Source organism: Archocentrus centrarchus, chromosome 5, assembly GCF_007364275.1.
Source record: "Archocentrus centrarchus isolate MPI-CPG fArcCen1 chromosome 5, fArcCen1, whole genome shotgun sequence".
In the NCBI taxonomy this organism is placed as follows: domain Eukaryota; kingdom Metazoa; phylum Chordata; class Actinopteri; order Cichliformes; family Cichlidae; genus Archocentrus; species Archocentrus centrarchus.
Genome location: NC_044350.1, coordinates 16,564,816 through 16,586,243, shown reverse-complemented (window position 1 = coordinate 16,586,243; position 21,428 = coordinate 16,564,816). Strand labels below are relative to the sequence as shown.

Here is a 21,428-nt window from a genome sequence, read left to right as displayed (position 1 = left end):
CCCTCCCGCACCTGTGCAAAAAAGGGTCGCTCCCACGCCACCTCACAATCCGGACCCCCTCCACACACGTGCAAGAGAGTGCCACTCCCACGCCACCTCACAATCCGGACCCCATCATAATCACTAACAAAGCAAAGAATTTCCAATGTAGCAGATGTGAAGCAATGTTAACATTTATTCAGTTCAATTCAGTCCAATCATATTACATTTAATTCAGTCCAGTTCAGTTTCATTTGTATAGCACCACATCAACAATCAATCACCTCAAGTATAGAGGGCAGAAAAATGGGTGAAAGGAGTCAGAATGATAATCAGTCAGTTACTGTGGGACTAATGCAGGAAAAGCACAGAGTTCTGAAGAGTTTCTGGAAGAAGCCAATTCCTTCTTTTTCTTAGCTGTAAAGTCTTCAGAGTTCTCCATAAGACTGGTGACTGGCGCAACTGCATCAGACACTGGCAGACTTTCAGGAGGGGTTCAGAAGGGGGTTCTTCATTGGGGTGAACCCCAGACAGTAAGGGACTTTCCGAAGTAAGTTCCTTAATGAGCTCAGTCAGTTGCTGTCGGACTGTTTGACATATCAGCTGTTTTGTGTGTGTGTGTGCATGTGTGTGTGTGTGTGTGTGCTTGTGCGTGTGTGTTTATTTAAACTATGCAAAAATAAAACTATGCAAATTCTGAATATCTCATGGATATTTAATCAAATTTCACTTTGTCCCCTTTTAGTCATAATATATTTTGTTTGAACAATAAAATGAGCAATAAAATAGCACTTACTAATAGCATAATGTTTCAATTACATTAGAATTATATTATGTGATTGAATTGAATTAGAAGATCCTGCTTTAGGCACCAATAACAGAAGATGCTCACCATCACTCCATCTACTTTCACTATATTTGGTTTTATTGTGAAATCAAGTTTATGTGATGATCAGGTGCAGTGAATTATTGAATAAACTGCTGAGTAATTTAAACTGATGAGAGAAATTATGGTCAATACTTGTAATGACTAACCTTTAAATGTCTATATTATCTATACTGTATATAGTGTATACAGTTATTATTAGATTTTTTTTATCATTCTTTATACCCTTCCTCCTGTATTTTATATTTTCTTATTTATTTTTATCTTTTTATATTTTGTTATTGTGTTTATACGTATCTTATTGTATCCTGTAAAATACCTTGCTGTTGCTACATTGAAATTTCCTCATTGTGGGACCAATAAAGGGATTTCTATTTCTATCTAAAGAAATTAATAAAAATTAATAAATTATTGCTTAATTATAGCAAAACAAAATATCCAGTATTTAGAAATAGGAACAAAAATACATTTACATTTATGATGAACAAAGTTGAAATACAAGTGCATGAACATAAACTGAGACCTAACTATGTGTCATGATCCTGGGCCGGTGGCCCAGTGCGCCTTATATTCTTTCTTTGAGTTGTGTTGTTAGTTATGTATTAGTATTTAAGTTATCATGGTTTTCTGTTTAGTTATTTGTGGTTAGTTCCTGTTTCCCTCATGTTGTCTTCCCATGATCTGTGTTCAGGTGTTTAATTTACCCCGAGACACATCAAGGTAACACAAAGCCTTTTCTTCAGCACGTGACTGTTGGTACCAGCTGGTTTGATCTGAGTATTTTAAAAAGTGCTGTTCTGCAGGGATTTACCCACACAACCATCTCTATGGTTTACAGAGAATGGTCTCAAAACGAGAACGGTCCAGGCAATAGTGTCTGGTTGAGGTCAGAGGAGAAAGGCCAGTAATTCAAATAACTACTCATTACAACCAAGGCATGAAGAAGAGCATCTTTGAATGCACAACACATCAAACCTTCCAGCAGACGGACTACAGCAGCACACCCGGTGCCACTCCTGTCAGCTGAGAACAGGAAACTGAGGCTACAGTTCACACAGGCTCACAACTGAACAACAGAAGCTGGTCCAGTGAGTCTTGATTCCCGCTGCCACAGTCAGGTGGTAGGGTACAAACGTAGTCTAACCAACCTAAAAGCTTGGATCCATCCAGACTTATATGGTTCAGGTTGGAGGTGGTGATGTAATGGTGTGAGGGATATTTTCTTGGCACATGTCAGGCCCCTTAGGCCCAAAGGAGCATTGTTTAAAGACCCCAAACTGAGTATTGTAGCTGACCATGTCCATCCCTTTATGACCATCTATCTGTGCCATGAACAATTAATGCAGTTCTGAAGGAAAAAGGAGGTCCAACCTGGTACTAGCAAGGTAATACTTAATAAAGCATCCAGTGAGTACATGTGTGTTCATTTTGTTTCTCATGAGAAAATGAATAATTTTACACTTTAGGTTGCCAGATTGTTCTTCTATGGCTACACTTGAACTTTTCCTGCTGGGACAACTCAGAGTGGAACCCATTAATGTGGGCTCCACAGGAAACCCAGCATGTCCAGCAGGAAAATTATGTTGATACTTTTTAACATTAATTAGCTAGTTTGCCAGTTGTATATCTTCACCCTCTTAAAATAATGGCTTATGTCATTTTTTTTTCCAGAAAAGACAAAAAAATGAACCAAACATTTAAAATATGATTTAGGCAAAAATAAAACTTTCATTAAAAAATGACACTGGTCATTGTTTTAAGAAGGTGACGATATTTAATTCAATTCAATTTTACTTATATAGTGCCAAATCACAATAGTCACCTCAAGGCATTTTATATTGTAAGGTAAAGACCGTACAACGATTACAGAGAAAACGACCCCTCTTAAATCTCTTGTATAAGTCAACAAACCACTCTGAACAATGTCTCCTCTTCACATCTTTATTTTTTCCCCAAACATTTTTGTAATTAAAACCTGTTTTGACATTTTTTTTAATACAAACTGCCAGAGTAACTGTCAGCACAAACGCGATGATTTACAGAGGAAACTTTTCTACTGTATAATAATCAATGGAACTGCTGCTACCTTCGGCATAGTGAAAAACATATAGAAACTGAACGGACACTTATTTCATTTCACAAAATCCACACAATGTAATAATACAGATAAAAGAAGTCCATTTATGCTCACAACTGTGGTGAGGACTGCAATACTGGCTTGACGGACATCGACTGTAAAGTTTCACCATCTGACTGGATTATATTTCATGATACTGACATGATGTGCAGAACAAAGCATGTTTTTTTCTTGTAAATTCTTCAAAAAAATGGCACTGAAAAAGAAAAACTGAAAGGTAACATGTCATACAGATCCTAATGGCATGCGTTCACATACACACATGCTCACAGTCACTTCTCAGACAGATCCAGCAGTCCTGTCCAAATCACACACAACTATGGAGAGGGTAAATACCAGTTACAAAGGTAATATACAGTTACAATGTTGACATATCAAAGAAAGAAGATGGCAAAAAGCAGAGTAAAAAATATATAAATGTATAGGATACAAAGTGAGGATATTGTTGCAGATATTAAGGACACAATTCTCCATTGTCAGCTGTTTAAGGTGCTCCCTTGTATTTGACAGCGTTAGCATTTCTTCCATCTTTAATGTGAAATGCACTAAGCTGCTAAAAAAATCCTCTTCACTTCCCAAGCAACCACAATAAAACTCACTGAATAAATGTGAGATAACAGGATTAGGAAAAAACAAAACATTTTGGCTTAGCAGTTTACACAAAGTCCAAATCCCAATAAACGCTTGCGTGGTCGCTAACAGTATTACTCCCAGACTTTCTTTTCAGACAAAATTACATTCCTCACAAAACCACAGACAGGATGCTTCAAGTTCATTTGCACTTGTAAAACATAAAGCGCCATGGTTGCGTTTTTCTCTAAGTGCTGTTGAAATGAGGGAGAAATTAACCTCCTATAACAAAAAGAGGTCTTTTCAGGACCTCAGGCTGTCAGTACTTTCAAATAGTTCCCATATTATCGTTAGAGGGTAACGAGAGAGGTGTTTGTAACAGAAAATCCAGTTTACAGTACATTTTTCCCAAACTGCATCCACACTAAGTTAAAGTAATTTCAATGTGGCATTTTTTGATTCAAATCATTTTCACTCCTTCCAGATTTTTTAGACATGCGACCTTCGTGTCAGACGTGACCTGTTAGTGCATGTGACACAATTGAATAAAGAGAGGAAAAATTTATTTTCCCAATTAGCTTTCCAAAACTGTATTTAAGACAAGGAAAAGTTATAAGTGCTAAAGTTAAATTTCACGGTTGCTTCAAGTCTTTCAATGCGACCTATGGAAACATTTTAAAAGTGCTTTTGTCTTACATATATTTTAATCAGTACCTACAGTACGGGGGGGGGGGGGGGGGGGGGGGACGCTAGAGAGATCAGGAAGCACACGACTTCACTAGCTGTGGCAAACTGTTGCAGGAAAATAAATGCAACAATTTCCAAAACACTGAAAACACGAGATGAGTCTTTTCTCTTCTTCTGAGTGCCAGCATGTTGGTAAGACCATCTAAGCTTACCAGATCGCTGCTGCCAAGCTTAAAATTCCAAAGTGAGACACAGTCGAACACGCAGGATGAAAATCAATTTTCTTCATTAGTCGGTTCAATTTAAAAAAGGACTTCTTTTCTAACGGAGTCAACACAAAGGTGGACTGACTGATGTTTTTTTTTTCTTTCTCAAATAAACAGTCCTGTTGAAAACAAACAAAAAAAATGTTGAAAATGTAAAATGAGTTCTTTTCCTTCGGTTGATGACTTCTTCGCTTCAGATGATACAGGCAGGATTCAAAGTGGTCAGAGTCATTCAGATTCTCAGGCAATTTGCTTTTTCTCACTGTGGAGGAGGGACCGGAGCTGAGGGGTGGAGCGTCTCTCCGGGGAGAGGGGCGGTGGGCTCTGTGAGGGAGGAGAAAAATGTTACAAATCTATTCTGAGCTAACACATATCTTTGGTTCTGAGTCTCAAGTGACGATCAACCAACAAGTCCTGATCAGAAGATTTGCTGATGACACAGAGGACCTGTGCAGAGCTTAACAGCTACAATCTGAACCAAATGTAAACAATCCAAGGGGGCTTTGCTAAGACAAGTGAAAAAAAAAAGGATTGGCATATAATTTTCCAATATGGACCAATATAATTACACTGACCAGGAGTTTAACAACCAATATTGGCACACAGGAACATTTTAGGCCCCTGAAGGTTCTTATCTAGATCAGATATTATATTAGGGTGTCATTAGGATGAAATAAAAGAATGAATAATCTTCTGTGTGTCATCATCACAGAGAATTGTCATCATCAATTTAGAAATAACCCTCAGCTAATAGAAAGAAAGAATCAAATCTAATATTTAAGCTGTTTCAGGATTTCTCACAATGACTGACAGAGACATCTGTTTTCGCCAAGCTAGTTTGTAGAAAATTGTAAGCTGTTCAATTTTTAGTTGAATTTTATGAGTCATATAGATTAATGAGTACTGGCACCGTGGCAGCACGGTGGCGTGGTGGTTAGCACTGTTGCACATGTCTGGTGACATGTCCATCACTAATAAATGTAATATGTATAAAAAATGTAATATTACAACTATGCTGTAGGAGGAACTGACAGCAAAAGTAGATGTATTAACTACTATTAAAGCTGCTACCTCACCATGGAGTACAGATGTAGTGTTGGAGCTGGTGTGAGCAGCTGGGGCCTGCCCCGGGGGACAGGGTGGCGAGGTGTGAGCGCCCGGAGGTGGTTGGGACTCAGGAGCTGGGGCTGAAGAAGCTGGTGGTGCGGGGCTGGGGGCTGGCTGTGGCGCTGGTGTGCTGGGAGCTTGCTGATTTGCAGCCAGGCCTTGGGGTGGCGGACCTGAGGTGGCCTGGGTGGAATGAGGACCCCCTGCCTGGCTATGCTGCTGGTGCTGAATCTGCTGGAAGTGCTGCTGGCGAGCCCTCATCTCAGCGTATTTCAGCTGCTCCATGTGAAAGGACTGACGGTCAGCCAGCAGCTGCTGACGCTGGTACTCCAGCTGCTCAGAGACAGAGAGACATGTCTAGACTATGGGAAACAGCACACTATCCACCCTACATATAACATAATTAAGAATTTGCTGTATTTTAATACTACATATCCCAAAACTCCTCACTCACAGCCTCCCGCTCTCTGTCCATGATAGTTTCCAGTTCTTCAAAGTGTCGCAGTTTAATCTCAAGCTTCTTCATTTGAGTCTCCACCAGCAGAGCCACCAGAGATTTGATCTTCCTCTCTTCCACTGCAGCCAGATGCTGTGAGGAGAAAGATGAAGAATCTCAGATTACACAAAAGAAGAAAAAAAAAACCCACATGATTCAAGATTTGTCAAGTTAAGACCTTGATTTAATTAACTTCACCTTGGCTTTGACGGCAGCGGCTGCTAGAGCGGAGGCAGCAGCAGTGGCCAGGTTCCCCTCTCCCACATCACGCTCCACCTTCGCTTTCCTTTCTCCCTCGCTCTCCCCTTCTCGCTGTCCCTCTTCTGCTCCCTCTTTTCCATCCTTCTCCTTCTCCCCATCACCTAAGAGAAACAAATGTTTTTTTTTCACCTTAGACCAGAACTTTTTTGTTTCCAGCATCTTATAAAGACAAAACCCTTTTCGTACCCATTTCAGACTCTGTTTTGTCTGCCTCTCTCTCTCCTTCAGGTTCTCTTCCTCTTTCTTCTTCCTTCTTCCCATTCTCTGGCTGCTTCTCCTCTTCTTCAGTCGCTCCATCTTTGCTCTCCTGTGTGGCAAAGTAAACAGAGCACAATATGATCCACAGCACTTTTACAGTAGAACTAAAAAAAAAATATCTACAACAACATACTATAGTGAACTCCCATCATACCTTGGCCTCTCTCTTCTCCTCACTTGATTGGCTGTCACTCTTGCTTTCATCACTGTTTTCATCTAGAAAGAAGGGAAGCCACAACCTTTTATTTAGCCTTTTCTGACTACTCAACTTTTATTATCATCATTTTCAGTTTTCTTTGCAATACAATTTTCCACATTGTATGCTGTGTGCGTTTATCCTACCAGGCCTGTCTCCCTCCTCCAGGCCAGTCCCTGCGATGCCACTGCCCTCCAGGCCATACAAAGGGTCCTGTCTGCCACTGACCCTCGCTGCTTCCTCCACCCGCCGCACGTGAGCCTCAACAAGCGCCGCTGGAACTTCCTCCTTCATACGAGAAAACTCCTCTGATTGGGAGAGACAGACCACGGTTAAAGATGTGAACCAAAATAAAGGACACTGACTGATTTGTGACCTTTAGTAGATTGAAAATGAACAAAATTGTTGGCTGAAGAAAAGTGGTTCTATAAATTCTTTGTATTTGAAGACAACGGTGCAGCCTTCTTTTTTGTTAAACAGATAGAGGCATTTGTAGGTCCCACGTATTTAATGAAACAAGATTTCGTAAAGTGTTGAAAAACTGTTGTTTAACATGCATGAAGACTCTTCCTACAATGCCTTCATTGCAGAAAATTCAAATGTATTTTGATATCTTAATTTTTTGCCTATTACTGGTTGATGTTTTCAGTGCCCGATTAGGCACTTCCTTTTAGCTCAAACTGCAAAACTGCAACAACACAAAGATACCGTTTTTGCTTTCCATAGAGCTGGGAAATTTCAAATGAAGTTCCTTCTCACCCAGAGCAGACTTGGCTGCAGCTGAGGCCACACGTGGATCGACTACAGAGGCGAGGAAGGCCACAGTGCTCATGACAGGGTTTCCTGCTTGGCTGAAAGGTATCGGCTGGTAGGCCAGCGGGCCCAAGGATGAGGAGCTGTCTTCCAAGTACGGGTCTTCAATGGGCAACCGCAGGAAGTGCAGGATACACTCATCCTGTGTACGGCTACCCACGTGTTCGGACACCTTGTTCCAGTCGTCTTTATACATTTCCAAACCCTGAGGGAAGTGAGAGCTTCATTTAATGCCATCTTTCCATGATAATACTTTCTATTATGACATCACTGTGGCTCATTTTACATTATGTTCATGTTGGTTTTTTTTTGTCACAACGCTGATTTAAAACACTGACTGACTGTACCTCAAGTAGTAGTAGTGTTTCTTGCTCTGTCCATTCCCTCATGGAGCTTGCTGCACTCTTGCTCTGCACACAAAACATGGCCATCACCTTGTTAACATGATAAACCACTGATATTATGGTGAGTAATTAGACGTTACAGAGAAACAATCATTCTGTCATCCACCCTCCTGGACTTGTACCTTTGCAGAGCTTGTCTTCTTGCTGTACATGTCAGTCCGCAGCCCAAAGTTCTGCAAATCTGCTGGCTTGTCCTTCACTTTGTCAGGGAATGACATCATCTGCTGGGTGGCAGGGGTCTACAGAGTGAAAGAGAAACAAATGTAAAATAACCTCAAACATGTGCGCGCACATGTCCATTTGTGTTGATGTGCATGTGTATATAAACCTGGGATGTCTTGGGCTGCAGGGGCACCAGGCTGGATGGAGTGTCTGCCAGGACGTGGAAGTGCGAGGTGGGCGGGGGACCCATGGGTGTGGGCCGGCTCTCAGAGTCCACCTGGTAGTTAATCAACCCCCACTGCTCCAGAAAGGCATGGACTCTGTGTGGGGACAGGAAGTCTGGTGTATTCATCACTGGCAGCAAATGAATTTGTAAATGTTGATTAGAAATACCTGTCCTTCACTTACCTCATGATTGCACACACATCTCCTGCCAGATTCCTACGGCAGGCAGTGGAGGTCAGGTACTCCTGAGGATTCAGTCTGTAGGTGTCAATCATGAAGTTCCTGTATGCCAAATAACTGAAACAAAGAGGTGCACAGAATTTTTTTAAATATCTGACAGCTAAATCTTCAGATAAACACATAGAATTAAATCATTTAACACTGTGCTGTGCAATGATCAAACACTTACATCTCAGGTGTTTTGGATTTGTTCTTCCCATTGAAAAACTCTGGCAGGGCTCGACGCTCGATGGCATGGACACTGGAGGGAAAACAGCTATAAGTATGTAATCTCCCTCACTAATGGATGACCCATACAACTTTCTAATTACACTCTGTGTAGTGCTGCTTTTCATTTCAACAAAAAGTATCAACCAGTTTTCTCTTCTTTTCCTCTGAAGTGCAGAAAATTTTTTTATTCTTACCTGTTATAATCAAACCAGGCTGCGTAGCTCGGTATGATGATGTGATGGGTTTGCTCTGTCACATTGTCCTCATGGAGGTCTGAGCCTTTCACTGGTTCACCCTTCACACTTGGGGAGCCTTCCTCCTCTTCCTGTTTTTCACACACACACACAAACATTTGAGCTCACACACAGAATTACATCCAAGACTTTGCTATGTGTACTATTAATTGTTTAATTACCTTTCCTGTTGTTTCCATGGACTCATCCTCTTGCTCATCTGTTAAATCACACAAAATAGTCATAGGTGAACGTGTCAGTAGATTAATCAATAATGCTTTATTACTGGATATTATTGGAAAATAACAGTGAATTACAACAAGCCTTTGTGATGTTTGGCAGAGCATTTTTGAAACTGGTTGGCAGTGGTTAAAAATGGTTGTGCAGGTGAGACAAAACTAGGCAAACATTTTTAGAAGCTCACCCATATCTGTCCCTCCTTTGACTGGGGTGGAATCAGAGTCCTTCTTGGCATTATCTGCAGGCAGACAGAACTGTCTTGAATCACAATGTCTTAATAACATATACGTGTAATATATATATATGTTGATATATAGTTTATTGATATTTGTATGGATGCAAACTTGTATACTTGTCTTTGCTGGGTTTCCCTCTTCAGATGCTGGAACAGGTGAGGCTTCATCCAAATCCTTGGACAGATCCTCCTGTTCCTCCTCCCTCTGGCCCCGTTTAGACTTGGTGTATGGGGTGGTTGGGCTGTCGACAAACACGAAAGAAATAAATGCATATTGAGTCATCTCTCCAATAGCCCTAGTTTTGTTTACAAGGAGTCTTTAATATCTGGGAAGATCATCATCATGCATCGGGACGTGTCTCTCCACACACCCTTTTTTGGTGTTCTTTTTCTTGCTCTCCTGAGGTGGTGGGGTGGGGGAGGGTGACGGCGAGCGCTTCCTCTTCTTGGCACTGCCAGGTTTCTTGTCCCTCCGCTCATCTGGTGTGGTCACCTCATCTGTCAGGGTCTTGGCGGAGATCCTCTTCCTCTTAGGACAGCCCTCGCCAACCTCATAGTCCTCTTCGTTCATCCACTCGTTATACTGGTCCAGATCTAAAATCCACTTCGCATGGACCTGTAAACAAATAATAACCACATCCTATTTCTGCACAGACAAAAGGAAATCCTTGGATTTAAATACTGCAAGTGTAATGTAGCCGGAATAAAGCGGCTGAATATTTGATTAAATTCAGGCTGTTTAACTTAAGGCAGATTAACACAGACAGAATAAAGCAACAACAAATACCTTCCTGGGCTTTTCTGGGGTGGGAGGATCTTCTACTGCAGCCTCAATTTCACTGGCTGAGATCCAGGTGTCATAACTAAACATTGAGAGGAATAGGGTTGAAGCTCTGATTACACAGCAGGAGGAGTTATATCAGCTTAACCTTACAAAAACCAAAGACATATTAAGAAAACAAGTGAAGTAGATAAAGTGAGCTGCATGGTGTTTATATCTACTTGTGCATCAGTTCAGAACAAACCTGTCAGGAAAATACCCCCAGTGAAGCAACACTTGCTTGTCTCTCTTCATCACAGGGCGAACCCACTCCTCTGGATCAAAGAGATTGTACGATGTTAGCGCAAATCTGACCCATGCACTAAAATTCGTAACAATGCCTACCGAGACGAGACCTCACCTTCCTCCAGACTGGCAGGAATAGGCACAACAACATGGGAGCTGGAGGCCTTGTCTTCAGTTACTGAGCCCTGCAAGAGACAACCCATATAACTGATCAGTGAGTGTAATACAAGGAAACAAGGGTTAAGACTAAAAACACTTTAATGTAACTTAAATCTGTTCATTTCTGCCTTTGCAGTAAATGTTCTGCTTGAAAGGCACCTTTAAAACACACCTGATGTCTTTTGATGATGTCTTTCAGTTTCCCCAGAAGTTTTGGCTCTATGTCAGGGCTCAGGTAGATGACGGGTCTAGTCAGACAGTTGTTCTGGAAGAAACGGAGCAGATACATCATTTACAAGAATCAATTTAAATATTAAAAGGGCATATACATTACAATACAATACAATACGCTAAACTCTATTCTGCTCAAAATTAATTTGATCTCTTTATAAGCTTATTGGTCCGGCCCTCCACAACATTCCAGGTTCCTCGTGTGGCCTCTTTGGAATTTTAATTGCTCACCCCTGTCCTATGATCTTGATTAAATTAAAAATAAGTGAATGCCTCAGCAAATGAAGAGATCTTGTGAAACTGCAGGACTGATTAAGCAGGATTACTGTGGTCACATGACTGGGTGTCTTTTATTATTTCTATCTGTAAAGCTCAGGCAGCCTGATTACCAAATGCTTCAGAAATACAGCGTGACCAAAGAAAACCTGCGACCTCTGGAGCACAGTGTTTTCTTTGATATATTTAAAACTGGTGCCTGCAACAGGAAAAACCATCAAAAACTTACTCCTGATAAACTTCTAGTGTATATATATATAAAAACTCACCTGCACTAAGGACTTCTCAATCGTCATGAACATCTCCACATTTCGGTCCATCCTCGATGGATTCTGGAAGTCAAACCTGCGCCTACCAGGAATTTAGACTGGAGTTACACACGAAACGGTAACATAGCCAATATCTAACGGAACGCTGTAACTTAACAGCCACTAGCCCAGAAGCCTTAAGTCAGCTAGAAAGAAAGTCTTACCATCCTTGGTCACTTTTGAACTTGTAGGCTGCAGCCAGGATGTGACAGAGAGCCCCTCCTGACTTGAAGTCCAGGAAACACTTCATCTGCAGGGATAAAACACAACACATTCAGAATGACAGCACTGGGGGTTCAAATGATGTTTATATTTGTGAATGTAACAGACAGAAAGATCTATGACACGCACCGGCAGCTTGGTGAGCGGAGGGTTACTGACATGTCGTCCGAACACCTCCTCCTGGAACTGGAGCAGCTGGACCACCAGACTGGACAGAGACTTGTTGGTGGGGGGCTCGGCCTGAATGTACTGTGAGGAAAATTCACACGTGACCAAACACAGAAATGAACTCCATTGTGCTGGAAATTTCAGTGAAAATTGATATATGAGGAGGGGATGGAGTCACAGATATTGATAACCATTAGTTTTTAATTGGGGTTTATGAAAGAAACAATCTTTTTTATTATTTTTATTTGATCAATGTGCCTAAACACCAGTACAATGCTCTGTGTTATTCAGCTCCGGTCGTGGCTTCAGTGAACGCGGCGCGCCACAGAGCCAACATCTGGATCTGAGCTGCCTCACCGTTAGCCGATTAGCTTACTAGCTAGCTAGCAGGCTGACTGGCTAAAGTCACCCTTGAGCAAAAATCCATCCTCTGAGGTCAGACTATGTGTTTCTTTTGGATCGGTTTAACTACAACAGTGCTCAGAGAAGCTGCCATTAGCGGCTGCATCTGATGCAGCTATTGGCTCAGCATCCTTTTGTATCCCGGCTCGAGTGAATCAAACAGCTGGACGCTCAGCAGCACCCTCCCTCCTCTCTTTGTCACTGCCTCTGCCCAATAGGTAAGTGCACATATTTCGGGGTGAAAAATGGAAGGTCTCTCAGTATGATAACAAAACATGCGGTCGGTACCTTTTTGTAATTCTTTCCCAGCCAGACGCGGACATTATCAAACTGAGAAACGGTATCAGACGCTTCGAAATATTTTACATTCGGGCCGCCGTCTTTCTTCCGCACCGCCATCTTTGCCTGCAGACAACTAGTCGAAGTTGCCTGCCGCCCAGCGGCCGCAGCGCGCTACTGCAGCTGTTGGACAGCTCAGGAACTGTACTGACAACCAAAGTACAGCAGGGTGCGCAGCGGTGTAGATATTGTTTTTATCCTCCAATAATAATTATTATAAAATAATAATAATAATAATGCTATCCTCTCTTTGATAAAAAGATTTAAAGAATTCTCCTATTTTTTAAGGCAATGGGTTAAGATCTTCTAGCGAGGGCATCTGATCATCTTCTGGCCAGAGGTGATGACCCTCTAGAGTGCTTTCCTATCTACTACTGTGTATCTGGCAAACCACACACAGGTACAGTATGTTAAAATGCTCTTGGAGCTGAGATAGAAAGACACAAGCAGTTTTTTGGGTGAGGTGGTTCTTTCTGCAGATCTTCAGAAAGTAAAGTCTCTGCTCTGCCTTCCTTACCAGCAGTAGCAGGTATTTGTGCTCCAAACACCACAGCAACAACAGACTGGGTTTAAAGCAGCTGCCTACAATATTAAGCATTCATAATATAATAATATCTCATTTACTTTAACTTTAATTCAAGGTAAATGTAAGTTTTCTTGGGGTAACTCTATTATAGCTGTTATCATCAGTGATGTTTTATCAGTGCTCTAATGTTGCAGTTTGGTGAGATGGAGCTGATCTTTATTGCTTTGCTATTAACTTACTGCTGTTTTATTTGTAAAGTAAATAATTAATTGAGTAAAATGAAGTATAAAATAGGCTAAAAATGACAGAGAGGGCTCAAACTTCTGCCAGAGATCATTAACTTCCCTACTTTCTACATTTAAAAGTTAAAGCACTCCTTTTTTGTTTTTTTAACCAAACTCATGATTTTAATCTTATTTTTCGCAACCAGTCAGGGATTGTATTGAAAACACTCAATGAGGTGGGTTAAAAAATGCGTCCTGTTAATTTAATGTCAATTTAATTTCTCACTAGCGGTTGTCTTAATCTTTGATGGGAGTCTTACATAAGAGTCAGGCTCAGTTGTGTCAGGTGGATAGTTCAGTGACCAAAAGCAAACTTTAGCAGAGCTTTGAGTTACGCTGAAGGACACTGAAGGTAGTCTATGTTACTAGTAAAATCTACAGAAGCCAAACAAACATGGACCACAGTAATGAATAAATGTTAACAAGGGATGCACAGCAGTTTGCAGAGTTAGTGGCATCTTGGACACTCAAAACATTTTTCAGTATTAACAGTTACTTTGATGCCAATCTTGTGCATCCACTCCAGAAAGGATAGGGAGACTGATTATGCCAATGCCCTGAATGGGCTACAGGGGGAAGCTAAAATATAGCACTTACTTGTAAATTTGTGTGGGGGAAAAAAGGCAGTGAATGACCTCCTTAGCAATTAAATGACCCCCTGCAACAGGAGGTAAGTAAGTGTGCTCATGAGACACCTGAGGCAAGTAGTTTTTTTTTTTTCTTAAATGTCAGACTGTAAAAAATAAAAAAATAGAAGAATAAGTGAGTAAATTCTGCTGACCAAAAAATGTAGTTTTAATAATTAATTTGATAATAATTCCCACGAATCAGATATGTGTTGTCAGTCAGTGAGTCTGACTTAAATTGTGAAAGCATTTGCATCAAGAAACTCAGGGTGTGACAGCAGGAGTCAAATCTCAGTTTAAGCTCTAGTTTTAAGTGTCATGTCTAATGAACTGTTATATGTTTCTGGAAAAATTAAATCAATTCCCCACCTCAGCCGGGTGAGAAATAAAGGCACTTTTACATTTTTCTTTTAGGCCTCCAAAAAAATTACTCAAATTAACAATCTCATATAAAAATTCTTCTCTGGTTAAAAACTCAGCAGTATTTTGTATGTACCACATGAGGAGTCTATACTGTGCAGTGCTTCATTTAAAAAGGTCATGTGGGAAAAAGGCGGTGAGCACTGTCAGAATTCAAAAGTTCAAATTAGATTCTAGATTTGGTTCAGCTAAGTGCAAGTGTAGATTTCTTTTCTACTATTCCCTATTATGTGAAATACTTTGATATTTTCCTCTGCTCTGATTTCCTCTTATAAAGTTTTTGTTTTCAATAAAAAAATATGTGTAAATATGTATTAGTTTAATTACTGCAGCAAAAGGCCTAATTCATGCATACACGTCACATGTTTAATGCTGTCGACATTTTAACAAGACTTCTAATTATACAACATATCCGATATCAATGCAAAAATCACAGTAGATATATATGACAAGATATGCAGAAAAGAAATGCAATCAAAACATAAACAGCCACTGACACAGCCATCATTATTCTACAAACTGAAGTATCACAAGACTGCTGTTTTTTTTTTTAACCCATTCTGTCATAATAAGCTAATCCAGGAAAAGCCTTTTGCATCAGAGGAAATTCAGCAGCCGTTAAAGTGCAGAAATAAATGAGCAAAATATAAAATATAGGAATGTCAGACTGTTTTCATGTCTCTGACCTTTTAACTGGTCTTTGTTTAGTCAGAGGCTAAATTAACCTTTATTAGCAGAGAATAGGTGTGTGTGTGTGTGTGTGTGTGTGTGTGTGTGTGTGTGTGTGTGTGTGTGTGTGTGTGTGTGAGTGAATCTTGCATGACCCAGACTAATTTCTGAAAGTCCTCAACACTGGGCAGAGGAGTGCTGCTTGAACTAGTATTCCTCAGACTCTCAGTGTGTTTGTATTTGCTCATGAGCGTGTGTGTGTGTGCATACTTTTGTAATAATGTGTGTGTGTGTGTGTGTGTGTGTGTGTGTGTGTGTGTGTGTGTGTGTGTGTGTGTGTGTGTGTGTGTGTCTGTGTGTGTGTGTGTCTGTGTGTGTGTGTGTGTGTGTGTGTTGTACACAGGGCCGCCTGTGCTGAAGGAGAGAGTGAAGCCTATTGATTATTTTAATCCTCCTATTTGTGAGTCTGTGATCCTCTCGGCTCAGCCTTCCACAGGGGGATTGCTAATGGGGCTGAACGCTTCCCTCCTCAGCCCTCTCCTCTCCCTGTCCAATTAACTTAACGCTGGAATCTGCGAAGAGGGAGTGCTGAGACTCAGAGGGGGGGAGACACTGGCAAGATACATGCCCAACAACCCCCACCCCCCCCGTGCAGCATTCCCCTTACCCCCTGTCTGCTCCATATTCAGCAAGAATCTCCTCATCTGAATAGTATTAGCTCTCACCTTTAATTAAAGATCCATTTCCTTGTTCTTATTCCTAGGAGGTGAGACTCCCTTTCATGTTTCAATGTTCCACTTTCACTGGGTGGCTTCGGTGAGGGCCGGAAGCAGCAGCAGGTGAAGAAACAAGTCTGTTAATGGGAAAGCTCTCTTCAAACAGGTTGCTGCAGCTGCAATTCTGACAAATCTCTGACATTTCAGTAACTATTTGCGCCACTACTATGTTCGGCTCACTCATGAAGAATTTTGAGTGACAAACTTTTTAATTACAAAGCTGAAACAAAGAGATTCACAAGGCATTGTGTGATGCAATTTAATTGTAGACACAGGCTCCACCGTCTATATGGGATATATGCAGGCAGTGCAAAGGCAGCCTGTACAAACTCTTTAAACCACAGCTCATTATTCATTATAGCTGAACTTTGTGCTTAGTGCTAAAACATTTTAGCATACTTATATTAATGAAACATAAAAACCTTTAAAACATCAACATGTTAGCATTCTGTGCCTGTTTGGATGTTAAAGTTAGCATTCAGGTCAAAGCCCCACTGTAAAGAAGGCACTAGTGGAGCTACAGATTATCTAAATACTGCAAACAGAAATAGTTAATAGCTGTGTGAGTAAAGGAAATAATGCCTGTTGATGCATGTTCCATTAAAGCCACCAAATTTCCACCCATTTGGCAAGATTGTGTGGTTATATATGACTGTGACTGACACAATCCTGAATAACCTGCATACTATATTTGGAATACTGTGTTTAAAGTCTGTTTAATTTCACTATATATCATATTTTGTTGTAGTTCTCTAGCTCGACATAAAAGCACAAAGGAAAAGAAAAATCCAGAAATCCTGAAACGAAATGTTTCCTCAGCACTTTCTTTTAAACAGATCCTATCAATACAGTTTATGCACCCTGACGGGATTTGCAGGGGAAGTAGTTTAAGGCTCTTCTGTGTTTTCTTTTTTGTTTTGCTTTTTACTGCCATTAATTCCCAAGAAGAAAAGTGTCCACAGATGCACATAATTTACAGTAAGCTCCGTGGCTTTGCACATGTATAAGCTATTGCAATTCAACCTTTACGGTGTTTATTATGTTCACTTATTTGGACATTGCCAGAAATGTAAACTCTGTTACAACCCCAATTCCAAAAAAGCGAGGACACTGTGTGAAATGAAAATTAGAATGCAATGACTTGCAAATCTCATAAACCCATATTTTATTCATAATAGACCATAGGAAACATGTCCAGTGTTTATTGAGACATTTTCCTATTTCATGAAATAAATTAGCTAACTTTCAATTTGATGGCAGCAACACATCTCAAAAAAGTTGGGACAGTTTCATGTTCATCACCATGAAGCATCCTCTCTTCTTGTAGCAGCAGTTTTTAAATGTCTGGGAACTGAGGAGACCGGCTGCTGGACTTCTAGGAGAAAAATGTTGTCCCAGGATTCTAGCTGCTTAACAGTCCTGGGTCGTTCTTGTGGTATTTTTCATTTTGTGTTTTCAGTCTGGACTGCAGGCAGACCAGTTCAGCGCTCACATGCTTCTACTATGAAGCCATGCTGTTGTAGTAGATGCAGTATGCAGTTTAACATTCCCTGGAAAAGATGTCATCTGGATGGGAACATATATTGCTCAAAAACCTGTATATACTGTTCAGCATTGATGGTTGGCTTTCTAGATGTGTAAGCTGTCATTTCCAAAAGTACTAATGCACCTCCATACCATCAGAGATACAGGCTGGCCCCTCTCCTTTTTAGTCTAGAGGGTGTGGTATCTACGTTTCCTAAAAGAATTTTGATTTGCACTTTGCCTCAGGCCATTTTAAATGAGCTTTAGCCCAGAGAAGACAAAAGCATTTCTGGATCACATATGGTTTCTTCTCTGCATGATAGAGCTTCAACCTGTATTTTTGGATGGCACAGTGAACTGTTTTCACGGACAGTTCCTGAACCCATGCATTGATTTCCATGAGAGAATCACGCCTGTTTTTAATGCGGTGCTGCCTGAGGGCCTGAAGATCACTGGCATGGAATATTGATTTTCAGCTTTGTCCCTGTGGCTCAGAGATTTCTCCAGTTTCTCTGAATCTTTTGATATTATGTGCTGTGGATGATGAGATATTCAAAATCTTCTCAATTTCACAATGAAGAACATTATTCTAAAATTGTTCCCTAATTTGTAGACTTTTGGTGAACTTTTATTTTGGTCATTGGTGAACCTCTGCCCACCTTTACTTCTGAGAAACTCTGCCTCTGTAAGATGCTCATGTCACTGACCTGCTGCCAGTTAACCTAATTCATTGCAAAATGTTCCTCCAGCTGTTTTATTTTTTTGCTTTTTGTTTTTTAGCACCAATTATTTTTCCAGCCTTATGGCACCCCCGTCCCAACCTTTTTGTGTTGCTGCCATCAAATTCAAGATAAGCAAAAATTTTTCATGAAATAGTAAATTATGGGTTTATAAAATTTGCAAATCATTGAATTCTGTTTTTATTTACATTTTACACAGCATTCCAACTTTTTTGTTGTTGTATATTTTTATTAATAAAATGGTCCAACTCCATTTAGATTTTTTTGTTGATGTTTTTCTTCTTCACATTTATATACATGAAGGAAAGAAAAAACCCTCTGCATATAATGCAGTGCATATAAGATAACACACACACACACACACACACACAGAGTTATCGCCCATTGTTGTGTAGCATTTGGAAATATTTGTGCATTTCAAGGTAACTGTTGTAACCTTACGTGAGTGAATATCTGAAACTGGCTCTGAGAAAAAATGAGTTAGACATCAGTGCTGCAAAAAATCTTCGATTCTTTGAAATTAAAAAAAAAAAAAAACACCCTGAAAACTTCAAAGACACTTTATCATAACAGACCTCAATGGCTGCTTCTTCATTTTTCTGTAACACACAAGGAAAGAAGAGAGAATAAAAGCAATAATGAATAAAGAAAGCACTGGTTCCACTTGACAGTAAAATCATCCTGAATCTTCTTTTTTTTTATTGTATTTCATGGTCTCAGCTCACAAAGAACAGTAAGAGCAATGGGTCCTTACTGCTCGTGAACAAAGGTAGCAGCGTCAGAAAACATACACAGTAGGATGTGGCATGGCACAGAGGTTAAATAAAGCTACTCGGGGGTGATGTCTTATGTACAATATATAGCTTTTTTTTTTTCAGTTTCACCACAAGAATGAAAAGTGTAAGAATAACCCACATCCAAATATTATCTGGATACAGTCATGCTACCTCAACAATAAAGTCTCTTTCACATATTATTATATGAAGCCCTCTACTTGCATGACACTAAACTGTAATAAATGTTTTAAAATAATTTTATATTCTATCCATCTAAACATATTAGTAAAAAAGAAAAAAATAAATGCAATAATTTGGTTCCATCAACATATTGATCATTTTTATGGATGCAAAATTTGAATTACACTGTGTTATGCTTCTGTTGTTCATTCCCACCATACAGAATTAGTCCTGGTCTCAGTTTTGGGGGCTTTTATTTACAGGGGTCAGTTACATCCAGTTACACATAAAGATTTGCATCACTATTGGCAACATAAACATGTGCATTTCCTTAAGTGGATATGCACTAACATTTGTAAAGACAGCCAATCTTGGAAATAGGAAATCTCTCTATTTGCTATTTGAATTACTTGGATCATCTTCTTCATTTAACTTAACAAGGGAAACTGTCTCATGCATAAAAAATAAAAAATAAATTGATAGTATAAGGCACAGAGAACCTATAGGTATGGCACATGGCAGTAACATCACAAGATTTTCACATGGATGCATTCACATTAAAATTAAAAAAGAAAAAAGTTTCACATTTTGGGAACAAGACTGGGAAACTGTTTTTCTTGCAATCACGCATTTACAGCCGTTTCACTCTGTGATTGGCCTGCTGTGCGGAGGTAGGGAGGTTCTCTTTTTTTAAAAAAAAAAATCCATTGCACAATTTCAGCATAACATTAGCTCAGGCAGGGCATGAAGTCAAGCTCAGCTGCAAGCCTGACATATCAGCTGATCTCGGTGCCAGTGAACATCAGCTGATGGTGTTATTTAAGCTGCTTTAGCCTGCCTGGGATTGTTGCTCATCAGCAAGCTGCTTTGCAACCCGCCCCCACCCTTGCTCCTCTTGTCATGTGTCAGGATCACATCTGTTGTTACTGATGCCTGCTCTGTTCTGTATGAGGGTCTTCCTGCGGCTCTCTCTGCTTTATGTTTTCCACATACGTGAGTGGAAGGGTGGAGACATCCCAGAGCAGAGCCATACCATGAAAACATTACTGCAGATAGAACAAAACAATCTTTTGAATTTAGTGTTCCTGACTGAAGTGGCGAGTGGAACATTATGGAAGCCTTCCATAATGTGACTCTCTAAAAATATACAATATTGAGTTTAAACCTCACTATGACAGCCAGCTTTTAACACCATCTACCAATCTCAACATTTGGAACCACGTTCAACATATTTTCTAGGTGGTTACTATTTCAATAAAGAGGAAAAATTTGTGTGTCACCCAACAGGTGAGGCTGTAGAAGAAGCCTCAGCTCATTAGCAGGATATGATGAGGCGCACTTAGGATAAGCCTCAAAACTAAGCCACAATACTGGCATACTATGTTTGTTAAAGGTCTGTTATCAACATCTCAAAATCCCTCCTCCTCCCTCTTGCGGGAGTCAGAGACTGTGCAAGTCAAACCATTAGTAACATGATGCTTTTATACCTCAGCACAAACAAAAGGGCAAACACGCACGTATATGCTTGCACACGGGCATCAACACAGACATACAACACACCGGATTATGATCATGAAGCTGGCTCTATTATCAGCTCTGATCAATATATTCATGACTTTTCTTGTTTGGTGTCTACGCCCGTATTGAAAATCCATCTCATGGTGAACGCAAAAGGCTGCGGCCGAATACGCACACTTCAATTGACAGTCTACATTCAGATATCATTCCAGTTGGCTTCAGACCGGTGACCGAAATTATCATCCTCTCTCAGAACAACAAGTAAAGTTCAATTAACGCATGGACACGTGTGTGTGTGTGTGTGTGTGTGTGTGTGTGTGTGTGTGTGTGTGTGTGTGTGTGTGTGTGTGTGTGTGTGTGTTTGTACAGGCAAATGTGTGCATATGAAAAAGATGTAAATTGTGTTTTAGCCATGCTTACACATACCGCACATGGCACATAATAATGATCACACAAGTGTAATATATTAAGTAAATGTTATCTGGTAATATATATACAATATTATACTCATTTTTACACAAATTCTCTTCAAGCTCTATCTATTAGCTCTGGTCATATTATTACATGTTTCATTTACTGAAGAGCAGTTAAATGACAAATTACATTATGGCAG

General features: G+C 40.2%; 1 protein-coding gene across 4 annotated transcripts; it reads right to left on the bottom strand.

Moving 5' to 3' along the window:
* Positions 1 to 2,792: 2,792 nt before the first annotated feature.
* On the bottom strand, positions 2,793 to 12,912 carry smarcc2 (SWI/SNF related BAF chromatin remodeling complex subunit C2). Of its 4 annotated transcripts, XM_030729186.1 has the most exons (27): positions 12,726 to 12,836; positions 11,997 to 12,116; positions 11,810 to 11,895; positions 11,607 to 11,688; positions 11,003 to 11,095; positions 10,787 to 10,856; positions 10,631 to 10,700; positions 10,393 to 10,468; positions 9,977 to 10,221; positions 9,723 to 9,847; positions 9,555 to 9,608; positions 9,313 to 9,350; positions 9,092 to 9,222; positions 8,857 to 8,928; positions 8,631 to 8,744; positions 8,389 to 8,542; positions 8,183 to 8,299; positions 8,004 to 8,066; positions 7,603 to 7,861; positions 6,990 to 7,151; positions 6,802 to 6,863; positions 6,576 to 6,696; positions 6,327 to 6,490; positions 6,087 to 6,221; positions 5,957 to 5,965; positions 5,597 to 5,878; positions 2,793 to 4,849 (listed from the first exon to the last, which is right to left on the bottom strand). In XM_030729186.1, exons 1-27 carry the CDS (start codon positions 12,834 to 12,836, stop codon positions 4,766 to 4,768), a joined length of 3,099 nt encoding a protein of 1,032 aa, XP_030585046.1. In that variant the 3' UTR covers positions 2,793 to 4,765. The 4 variants fall into 4 exon arrangements, with proteins under 4 accessions (XP_030585046.1, XP_030585044.1, XP_030585047.1 ...); XM_030729184.1 differs by having other exon boundaries at positions 5,597 to 5,965; positions 11,607 to 11,682; positions 12,726 to 12,912; XM_030729187.1 differs by having other exon boundaries at positions 5,597 to 5,965; positions 12,726 to 12,874.
* Between the last annotated feature and the right edge of the window lie 8,516 nt (positions 12,913 to 21,428).

What these genes read in the sequence shown, in the direction of transcription:
- smarcc2 (XM_030729187.1), bottom strand. Translation starts at nt 12,836, where the DNA reads ATGGCGGTGCGGAAGAAAGACGGCGGCCCGAATGTAAAATATTTCGAA. An exon ending in TCCTGCCAGTCTGGAGGAAG is followed by an intron (nt 10,701 to 10,786) that starts GTGAGGTCTCGT and finishes TCTTTGATCCAG; the next exon opens with AGGAGTGGGTTCGCCCTGTG. An exon ending in TGCAGCCAAGTCTGCTCTGG is followed by an intron (nt 7,152 to 7,602) that starts GTGAGAAGGAAC and finishes TCTCCCAATCAG; the next exon opens with AGGAGTTTTCTCGTATGAAG.